We start from the raw sequence: 10,538 nt of genomic DNA, 5'->3' as shown, positions 1-10,538 counted from the left end.
AAAAAAAAAAAAGAACGGCCTGCGGGAAGCGATACTAATTGACTGTTAGAGATGAGTAGATCGGTAGGAGGGAGGGGAATGGCACCCCTGATGGGTCAGAAGTTTCTTCAGCCCCTAAAGTCAAGCAACGCGCTTGAAGCACGTCAAGGCCTAAGCTGGATGAAAAGGGAAAGAAAGAAAGTGGAAGGAGGAAAAGAAAAAAAAAATGCGTTTCATTCTCCACCACATGGCACACGCATAAACACTGCTTCAGAGGTTGGGGGGGTGGGGGTCAGCACTATAGCCATTTCCAACAAAATAGTTAGCGAACCCTGCAGGACGTTCATGAAAGCCAGGCCTCTCGCCCCTGAACCTGCGTTCCGTCAGTCCTCCGCTCTCCTGGAGGCGCTCGTCTCACTGCGCAGGCGCCAGGTCAGACGCTAGGAGTTCCGGGTCTCTCACTAAGACTCCACTCTAGCCGCCAAACTTCCGTTTCTCTACTGCTCTCCGCTGGAGTCTCCGGCTGGAACTGGGGGGCGGGCCTTTCGGGAAAGGGGCGCGCGGCGGAGGAGGATCGTGAGTAGGTAAGTCTATAGGTGATTGTTAGGGGGGCATGTAGTGAGTTATGGGCAGTGGCTGCAGAGACCCTGCGGAGGTCTCCACCCTTGTAGAGTCGCCAGGAACAGGACGAGTCAATTTCATTAAGCAGCTTGGAGGTTTCACAGGTCTCCCCCAAACAACTTGGCCTTTTCCTACGTAACTTGGGAGATTTACCAAACGAAGGACGCTAGCCTAGCTTCCTCTCCGGCGCAGTTACTCTCTTCCTGTTTAGGCAGCATTCAAGCCTCGATTTCTCTGCTCATCGGTTGGCCTTAGCTTTGTGGGGCTGGGGGTTCAGCTTAGTTTTGTTACCAGCTTCAGAAAAGTATGACTGAGTGATATTTAAGAAAAATATTAGCGAAATGCCCTACCGATTCAAACGTCGGTTGACTTGACACTGTTGCTTCCATCACAGGCAGGCGTGATCCAGGCAGTTGGAGGAGGTTGGGGGTGTTCTTGTTGAACTGAGTAAAGCTTGACATCCATTCAGAGCCGTTCGTGTCTCTGCGACCCAGTAAAATAAGCGGTACCGGGCTTTAAAAAAAAAAAAAAGCACTGTGTCTAGATTGTTTTTCTGTGAAACACGTGTGCACATTGTGTGACTTCCTTGAGGCCTGATAACTATGACTATTAGGGCAGGCCCTGGGCCGTGAGTTTTGCACGTCATCCTCATAATTCAGTGAGATAGTACAACTGTCCTGTAGTAGATGAAAAAACGAAGGCAAAGAATACATACTACTGCAGACGCGATATGTCCATTAAAGTGCAGAGGCAAGATTCCAGCCAGCTTTTCTACTCCAGAGCTGGCGCTCTCCACTAACCCGTGGTTCTTGCGAAACCTCCCTCCTCAGCAGAATTTACACACACACACACACACACACACACACACACACACACAATTTCAGCATTCACTTTTAAAGTTCCCCCCGGGGATTCACCACACTGAGGGTTACCCAGGTTAAGAACTCCTGCACATTATGTGCACTTTTCAAAGAAAAAAGGCAAACCTAATCCAAAGCCAGTTACTGTATAAACCTGACCTTTTAAATGCATCAGACCTATCAGAAAGATCAGAGAAACTTACTCTTTTATGCTAAAGTAAAGAGATGGATATTTTCTCCTATGGGCTTAACATGTTTTGCTCCAGCACATTGCAGTAATTTGTTTTTGCTTAGCATTTTCAAGTCCAGGTAATTTTTCTTCATGATACTGTTTTCTTTAGTTCACATTTAAAGAAATTTTGATATTTTAAGTGACTATTCTCTACCCCTTAGAATAGCTTCATGTGAATAAAAATCTAATTTTTTTGCCTTTTACCTTAATGTCTTTCACACGGTCATCATGGTTTTTTTTAAGATAAAGTTGAAAGTTTCTGTAAAGGGGCATACCAGGATCCTGGAAAATCTTAGATAAGGCTTTCCAATCTTTAAAAAGAATGTAAAGCTAATAGAGTGGCAGTTTGCCAGTCTCAGGACCAATATTTATGGACAGCAGAACTTGTGAGCTGTTTTAGTCTATGTAACAGAAAGGTTTACCAAGCTCCTATGCTGTACTTCATCAGAAACATACAGGTCTGTGCTCTGTAAGAGACTACAAAGCAGTAATTGGTAATTGTCATAGCCATTTTCAGTTTGCTTCTATTTAGCAAGTGTTTCTTTGTTTCTAGTAAAGGATTCAGGTTTGGAGAGGCTTATTCTCTTAATCCACCATAAAAGTTTTAGGACTTGGATTTTCTGATATGACCATTTCCATTGGATTCTAATGAGACCTTTTTATTTATGAGCTATGTGTCCCAGTACTTTACTACATTCCATGGTGGGCATGGAGATAACTTAGCATCCTGTGAAGGCTTCCGTGACCACTGTCCTAGTGAGTCCCTCCCTCCTTACTACCTGTCAGGTTACCAAGCTGCTGGTCCCCTCGTGTATGTTTCTCTGGCTGTTGGTGTCTATAAGTGAGGATACCATTCCAGGGAGGTGCAGGTTCAACTACATGGAGTATGCATATGCTTTTTTACATGATTAAATGAGGACAAGGAATAAACAAATGTGTCTATAGAACGTATGAACACCAAGCATGTTTAGGTTTTGTCTTTTTTCTTTTTTTAGTTTACCATTGATTCAGTGCCACTATCTTATTTCTCACATGGTCCTTCAAGCTTTGTTTTCTGAAAAGGAAACTCATATTTAGAGAGGATAGGTAATTGTTCAAAATAACCCAGTTGATGAGTGGCAGAGACAGTACTCAAACCTAGGCCTCAGGATCCCATGCTGCCTCTTCATTTAAAAATAAAATGATTTGGGGCTTCCCGGGTGGCACAGTGGTTGAGAGTCCGCCTGCCGATGCAGGGGACACGGGTTCGTGCCCCGGTCCGGGAAGATCCCACATGCTGCGGAGTGGCTGGGCCCGTGAGCCATGGCCGCTGAGCCTGCGCGTCCGGAGCCTGTGCTCCACAACAGGAGAGGCCACAACAGTGACAGGCCTGCATACCGCAAAAAAAAAATAATAAAATAAAATGATTCGGGGTTCAGAACATATTTTCGTGAAAATTTTGTAGCAAAATGATAGTTCCTAGACCACCTTACAAATAACTGATTGTGGAAATATGCAATGGCAACAGAAATCTGTTCTGATGCCATAATGGTTATTAAGCAAAACAAAGAAAAGTTGATTAAGAAACCTTTTGTTTTTAAGTTTTTTGTCTGATGTTTGGTAAAAAGATAACCTTAAAGGTGGAAGGAAGACAAAAGATAATGCATGCAAAGAAACTTTTTGTAGCTTCTGAAGGCAACTTCTGGTAATTTGCAAGGCCTTTAGAGGTTTATAGTACTGACTGTTTTCTCTTTATACATTAACTGTTAATGACTTTTTTTCTCACTGATGAAATTATACACCTCTGACAACCCCAATCCATCCCCATCCACATAATGGAGCAAGAGTTGGGAGAGAAAGGAATCCTAGAACTGAGTGCTGAAAGGAAAAGGAAGGAGTAAGGCTTGCACAGATCCCAGGTTGGAGGGGAGAGCGGGGAGAGACCTTGGACAGTTCTCCCATTGCTGTCCTTCAGGTGGCACTATCGGCCCAAGCTTGCTCGGTTGGTGTTCAGAAGGTAAATGGTTTGAGACTGACATTCTGAGATTGGTTTGAGGTCTTCCTCTGCTCTTTCAATGGATCTTGGAATGGACATGAAAAATTCTTTAATTTAAATACTGGATATTTAAATTGCCAGAGCAGTTTTGAAATTTACTTGGCAGCATTCCTGTTTAGGAGGGTTTTTTAATATATTTCTTCTATTGGTTTTTCAAGATAGGTTTATGCCTTTTTTCTATTTGGAGATCAACTTCTTTTCATCCCAGCTGAACTGTCCCCTAGGATACTGTCTTAGTCAGCAAAAACTCTCATCTCACTATAAAAATTTCATGTAAATTAGCATGTTCTGCCAACAGGTACCCTTACATTTGAACTAGAATGGAATGAGGGTTATTCCACCAGCAACATTCTTTGTTTTTTTGTTTTTTTTCAGATAAGGAACTCTCAAATGCTTTTTTTTTTTTTTAAATTAAGGGTACTTTAATTTATTTATTTATTTATTTATTTTTGGCTGTGTTGGATCTTCGTTTCTGTGCGAGGGCTTTCTCTAGTTGTGGCAAGCGGGGGCCACTCTTCATCGCAGTGCGCGGGCCTCTCACTATCGCGGCCTCTCCCGTTGTGGAGCACAGGCTCCAGACGCGCAGGCTCAGTAGTTGTGGCTCACGGGTCTAGTTGCTCCGTGGCATGTGGGATCTTCCCAGACCAGGGCTCAAACCCGTGTCCCCTGCATTAGCAGGCAGATTCTCAACCACTGCGCCACCAGGGAAGCCCCTCAAATGCTTTTTTTTTAACTGAAGTATAGTTGGTGTACAATATTATATGTTACAAGTGTACCATATAGTGATTCACAATTTTTAAAGGTAATACTCCATTTACAGTTATTATAAAACATTGGCTATAGTACCTGTGAACGTTCTGGATTTTTATGTATCACCTGTATAATCTTCGATGTATAGTACCTATAGTTTCTGCATATTACAGATATCATTCTTATACTATTTCAACATTCTATGCCTCTGAAGAAAAAGTTACGGTTTTCAGCTAATAAGAATTTAGGTAATTTTCATTAAAGCAGAATATATAAAATGGAAGATAAGGCAAGTAACATCACAATTCATAAATGCCTTTTGTTCAGGAATAAAATGAATCTTTTGAGCTGTTGAGTTAATTCCTATAAGACTACTATCTTTGTTTTTCCCAGCTGGCTGTCAGTCTCTAGGCAGAATTCAATCCAGCAACCTGGAGGCTAAATGACCTCATAACTCATTAGCTGTTCTTAGAGCCATCTGGAGCCCTTGAGGAGAACAGCGTTCAAAGGGCTGATAATAAACACAACAGCATCATTATTTCTCCACCATGATTAAACCTTTAGGTGGCAAGCAGTCAGCATATTTATTATGCAGATTGCTGAGGTAGGTGTTTTCTGAAGGTATAATAACAATGCTCTGGTAGGATAACTTGTTTCTCTGACCTCATCCAGCCTACAAATAGGTAAGCTGACTCTCAGTAAATAACCTCTTGAGTCATAAAGTCGTTCATTGTAAAAGAGGCAGTACAGCTGGGGAGTAATAGTGTGTGAACACCAAATGTAAAAGATGCAAAAAATGTAAAGCATGCAAAGGAAACAGCCACTCGACGCCAAGGCACGTCCTGCCAAAGATGTGAACTGATTCACGTGTGGCTTGCTGTGTTTTCACTTTGTAAACTGTTCATTAGATAATCTGGGAATTTCTTGCACTAACCTGTTTATCTTTCTTCTCATTTTCTTTAGGGACTCTCGCTCCTTGCTGCGCAAGAAATGTCTTCCCTTTCAGAATATGCCTTGCGCATGAGTCGTCTGAGTGCCCGGCTGTTTGGTGAAGTTGCCAGGCCCACTGATTCCAAATCCATGAAAGTGGTGAAGCTGTTCAGTGAACAGCCTTTGGCCAAGAGGAAGGAGACTTATGACTGGTATCCTAATCACAACACTTATTTTGCACTCATGGGGACGCTACGTTTTCTTGGACTCTACAGGTAATGACAAAAAAAAAAAAACAGCCACACACGAAGAGTAACCGATAAGAAATCTGGTTAGTAGATCAGAAAAGGAAAAAATTAGCCTTTCTATCTTTATAGTTTTGTGGTTCTTATAATAGTGCCCAGGTAGTTCACAAGGTACAGTTGTGGGAGGGGAAAGCTTCCAAAATATCCATAATGAGTATACTTTAAAAAAAAAAAAAAAGGAAACATGCACTTATTGGAAGACATCATTTAATTATGTCTAAAATGTGACTAACATTGACTAGATACTGAGCTATAGTGAGATGTTAAATTAGTCATTAATCTAAGAGCACTCAATGGATGCAGAGGAAAACTGGTCCAAACACGGAGCAGATTCTTATTGGTCAGATGAAAAGAGTCCCTGCCCTGTGGCTGATCTGCTTCCTCACTGGTGAGGGGGAGCCTCCTTCCTTTCCTGATGGCAGTTTTGTAGGATTTCTTATTTCCTTTCACCCTCTTCGGACACTTTTAGTTGGTACCCTTTTTGGTATACTAATTTGGTCTAAATAAGCTGTAGTTTACCTTTAAGAGTAATAAGTAATCAATATTATAATAGGATAATAATATGTAATAGTAAGAGTAGCAGGCTCTTTCCACCATGCATTTGTATGTTTGTGTATGTGTCGGAAGTGGGTGCTTAAGATGATATACTGCTCTAGAAAGAAAAAAGATCAAATACCCATGTGACCATTTTCTTTAAAAAAATGTCTTAGTTACCAAACAAATACATGCTCATTATAAAAGAATTTAAGCAGTACATAATTGTATAAAGTTAAAATGCCTACTTTTTTTTTTCAATTTAACAAGTTTTAATTGGACTTGTCTTAGGGCAACAATACAAAAATTAATTTGGGACTGTTTGCACTAATAAAATTAATAGTTCATTCCAGATAACTAAAGATTGGTACATTCATTTATCCAACAGATTTTTTTTTAAGTACCTTCCATGTACAGGCACTTAAGATGGGCACAAGGGGAACAGCAATGAACAAAACAGAATAGATTTTCTTAGTTAATATATTACTAGAGATGATAGTCCATGACGTATTTTGAATTTCTGGAATTGCTTTTGGGATTATCTCCCTTGCCATTAGTCTCAGCTCAAAAAATAAAAATTAGTTTTATTCTTACCCCAAATAAAATATTGGAAGGTAGATGTCCTGAGTAGAAAATCATAATCCATAACCAAATTAAATACATTCAGTTATTTTAATTTACTTGTTTGCTGCTACTTTCCATTTGTTTGAAAAATAAAGCCTTGACTATCTTTGGGGACAGAGAAAAAATACTTAGCATTTAGTTATCCATGGAAAAGCACAATTATTTTCATATTTAGCCACTAGTTATGGTAAATGGTGCCTCTAACACAAGGCCTCCTGGGAAGTCAGGCAGGATGAAACTAGACAGTCTTCAATGAAGAAAATCTTACTCAAAGACCTACAAAACAGGGAGGGAAGCAGGTTCTCAAAAACAGTGACTCATTCAGTCAAGCAGGTGCTTGGGCTGGTTCATCAGCAGAGACAAAGACCCCTGCCTTTGTCGCTTGCTCTCTGGAGGAGGTTGTCGGGAAAGGTTGGGGGTGGGGGGAGGGAAGGAGGAGGGGGAAACATATTAAATAAGTAAATTATGTGGTGTGTTACAAAGTTGAATGTGCTACAGGGAAGAAAAACAGTAGAGCCTGCTGAGCAGGATCAAGAGTGCTGACCAGGCACTCAGTGGGCGGGGAGGGGACAGGTCACAGTATTAAACAGGACAGTCAAGGTTAGCCTCATTGAGAAGATGAGGCTTAAGCAGAGACTTGAGGGTGGTGAGTGAGCCAGGTGGGACCCAGGGAAGAGCTTGCAAGGCAGAGACAAGAGCAGAGCAAAGGCCTTGAGTTGGAATGTTCCTCGTCTGTTCCAGGGGCTACACAGGCCGAGGGGAGAACAGTGGGACAGGAGGTGGATTGTGCAGGGGGCTGAGTAAAACGGGGAGCGGTTTGCTGGGTTGTAAACAGAGGAGTGACATGATCTGACTTGTATTCCAGAAGAATTACTCTGTTTTTGAGAATGACTTATTTGGGGGGCAGTCATAGCTGATCCCTAAGAGGTCTGCTGTATCTATCATGTTCATGGAATGAAACATCATACCCTATAAAACTAATCTATTTTAAAACAGCCTAGGGGGAATTCCCTGGCAGTGTAGTGGTTAAGACTCTGAGCTTTCACTGCTAAGGGCCCGGGTTCGATGCGGTTGGGGAACTAAGATCCCTCAGACCACATGGCATGGCCAAAATAAAAAAATAAAAAATAAAGTGAAACAGCCTAGGGAGTTAAAAATTGGGCCCAGCAAACCCCTCTCTTACATTTAATGGGTACGCCATTATCCACCCTTTTACAGATGAGGAGACCAAGGGGCAGGGAGGGAAGATTCCTTATCCAAGGTCACACAGCTACTGAATGGTGGAGCTGTGATTTGAACCCAGGGTCACATGGGTTCCACAGCTTACATATTTAAACACTATACTGTTTGAGGGCCTCTATACCCACAGGTTGCATATCTGCAGATTCAACCGACCACGGATCAAAAATATAAAAAAATTAAAAATTCCAGAAAGTTCCAAAAAGCAAAACTTGAATTTGCCACACACCTGGCAACTATTTATATAGCATTTACATTGTATTAGGTGTTATAAGTAATGTAGAGATGATTTAAAATATTCAGGAGGATGTGTGTAGAATATGCAAATACTATGCTGTTTTATGTAAGGGACTTGAGCATCAGTGGATTTTGGTATCTGGGTGGGGGGTTCCTAGAGCCAGTCCCCCAAGAATACTGACCGTATTTGATCTTAGAATGCAGGTATTTTTATACAGTACAGGCAGTCTTCATTCATATGTACAGACAGTCCTGGCTGCCTTGACCCCTGGAGGATCTGTCTGTTGATCCTGCTTCCTTCTGCCTGAGACTTTCCCCAGCAGCCTTTTTGTGTGAATCATCCACTGCCATCAGGGCAGCTTCCTCCAGACCTTTCCCCTTTGTAGTAGGTGCTAATCCCTGGGCCTCTCAGGGTCTCGTGTAGCTGTTGAAGCTTATACCCACTTTCTGCCCCCTTCAGTGTTTAGTCTTAGTGTTACAGGGAAATTTGGGGCAATTATTAGTGTTGTATCCTAGTTACCTAGGTTTACATGGGCGGGTTTGGTAATTAAGCTGTTGGTAGCATTGTTTCTGTGAGGGAAAACTGACCTAGAAATGAACTTAGGGAACAGAGCCCATCTGTATGTCGGGGGTTCCCTGTCCTTTCTGTTCACCAAGCTGAGCATGTGCCCTGTAGAAGTCAAAGCTTGATAACCAGAACCACCTAAGAGAACATTCTAGATTGGTGTACTTTTCCAGTCTGATAACAATACTGGCTAATTTTTTTTTCTTTCTCTTTTCAGAGATGAGCATCAGGACTTTAAGGATGAGCAACTGCGTCTGAAGAAGCTTCGTGGAAAGGGGAAACCAAGGAAAGGAGAAGGGAAAAGAGCAACAAAAAGGAAATAGTGTTGGTCCATCAGGAGAGAACTTCTCCCTCAGCAGCTGAGAGCAGGAGGAAGTGTATTTATTGTCCCTCCACATATTGGATGAGTATAAGCTTCCTAAGTTGAAGATTATCCAGAGGAATACAGTCATCTACGTGCTGAAGTCTAATGCAGTTGAATTGTGACTGGTTTCTTGAACACATTTTAATTCTGCAACATTGTTTACCTTGGTTCTGTAATCTGAAGTCTACCTTATTCCCCAGAGAAATGAGTACATGATTACTGTTGAATGACTTGTTTGGGAGGGGATGGGATGTTGGCGGAGTGGAGGGGACACTCATTAAATGAACACCCTCGTTACTCCCTTCTTGCTTCCCCACTTAGCCAGCCCTAAGCTCTTTCATCTCTCTGGCTGTTCAGCCACTGTCTCCACCACCAAACTCACAAACCTGATATGCCTCTCCACCTACTCCTTTGAGAATATCTGTAAGATAAATTTGTGGGATAAAAGGCTGCGTCTGTTAAGAGAGCATTGGGTACCTGCTGTATACAGGATACCAGAGCCCGGGTAATACAATGGTTTGCAACAAACAGTCCCTACCTTGTGGAACTTTCAGTCCTGAGGGAGAGCCTAATATTACATAATTACATAAATACAATTGTATTACATGCTACAAGGGAAAAATCCAGACCAGACTTCTGTGAGACTGTGGATGGATCGATGGATTGATCCACAAAGATAGCAAGAGGCCCAAACCTCATTAGGTATTTTAAAGAAGGCGTCCCTGAAGAGATGATATTTAAGCGGGGCTCTGAAGAATAAATTAGAGTTAGGCAGAAAAAAAAATGGTGGAAAAGCGTTTGAGGCACAGAGAACACCGTCTGCAAGCTCTAAGGTAAGAAGAAATTGTCCCGTTCAAAGAATTGGAAAAAAGACCACTAACTAGTATGGGTTAGTCATAATGAAATAGACAAAGGCCAGACTGCGAAGGGCTTTGCAAGTTCTGTGAAAAAGGTTGGACTTAAACCAACTTAACCATAGATCAAAGTGTGTAAGACGTTATTTCTATGAGAGGTGAGTTGTATACAGTTGAGGAGCTCGATGCTCATTGGATTATATTCTAGCAGTGAGTTTCCAATGAGGTTGCAAGGGCTTCTCTGATTTTTTTTCTTTTCCAAGAATTCTGAAGATCTCTAGCACCATCAAGGAAAATTTTTAAGTACTTTTTATTGTGGTAAAATCATAAAATTTACCATCTTAATTATGTTTAAGTATACAGTACAGAAGTGCTAACTATATATGCACGTTGTTGTGCCAAATAAAGT

At 41.6% G+C, this 10,538-nt stretch overlaps 1 protein-coding gene across 2 annotated transcripts; it reads left to right on the top strand.

The window, feature by feature from the left end:
• Positions 1-487: 487 nt before the first annotated feature.
• On the top strand, positions 488-9,805 carry MRPS33 (mitochondrial ribosomal protein S33). 2 transcript variants are annotated; one of them, XM_081244710.1, is made up of 3 exons: positions 488-563; positions 5,441-5,682; positions 9,129-9,805. In XM_081244710.1, the coding sequence occupies exons 2-3, from the start codon at positions 5,468-5,470 to the stop codon at positions 9,232-9,234; spliced, it is 321 nt and encodes a 106-aa protein (XP_081100836.1). In that variant the 5' UTR covers positions 488-563; positions 5,441-5,467; the 3' UTR covers positions 9,235-9,805. The 2 variants fall into 2 exon arrangements, with proteins under 2 accessions (XP_081100836.1, XP_081100837.1); XM_081244711.1 differs by lacking the exon at positions 488-563 and adding an exon at positions 4,452-4,529.
• Positions 9,806-10,538: the final 733 nt, after the last annotated feature.

Source organism: Mesoplodon bidens (assembly GCF_964165515.1).
Source record: "Mesoplodon bidens genome assembly, chromosome: 9".
NCBI classification, from domain to species: Eukaryota; Metazoa; Chordata; class Mammalia; order Artiodactyla; family Ziphiidae; genus Mesoplodon; species Mesoplodon bidens.
This window is presented reverse-complemented; position numbering and strand designations above follow the sequence as displayed.

Coding starts and splice junctions, on each gene's coding strand:
- MRPS33 (XM_081244710.1), top strand. CDS start 5,468: ATGTCTTCCCTTTCAGAATATGCCTTGCGCATGAGTCGTCTGAGTGCC. Junction 5,683..9,128: donor CGTTTTCTTGGACTCTACAG/GTAATGACAAAA, acceptor TTCTCTTTTCAG/AGATGAGCATCAGGACTTTA.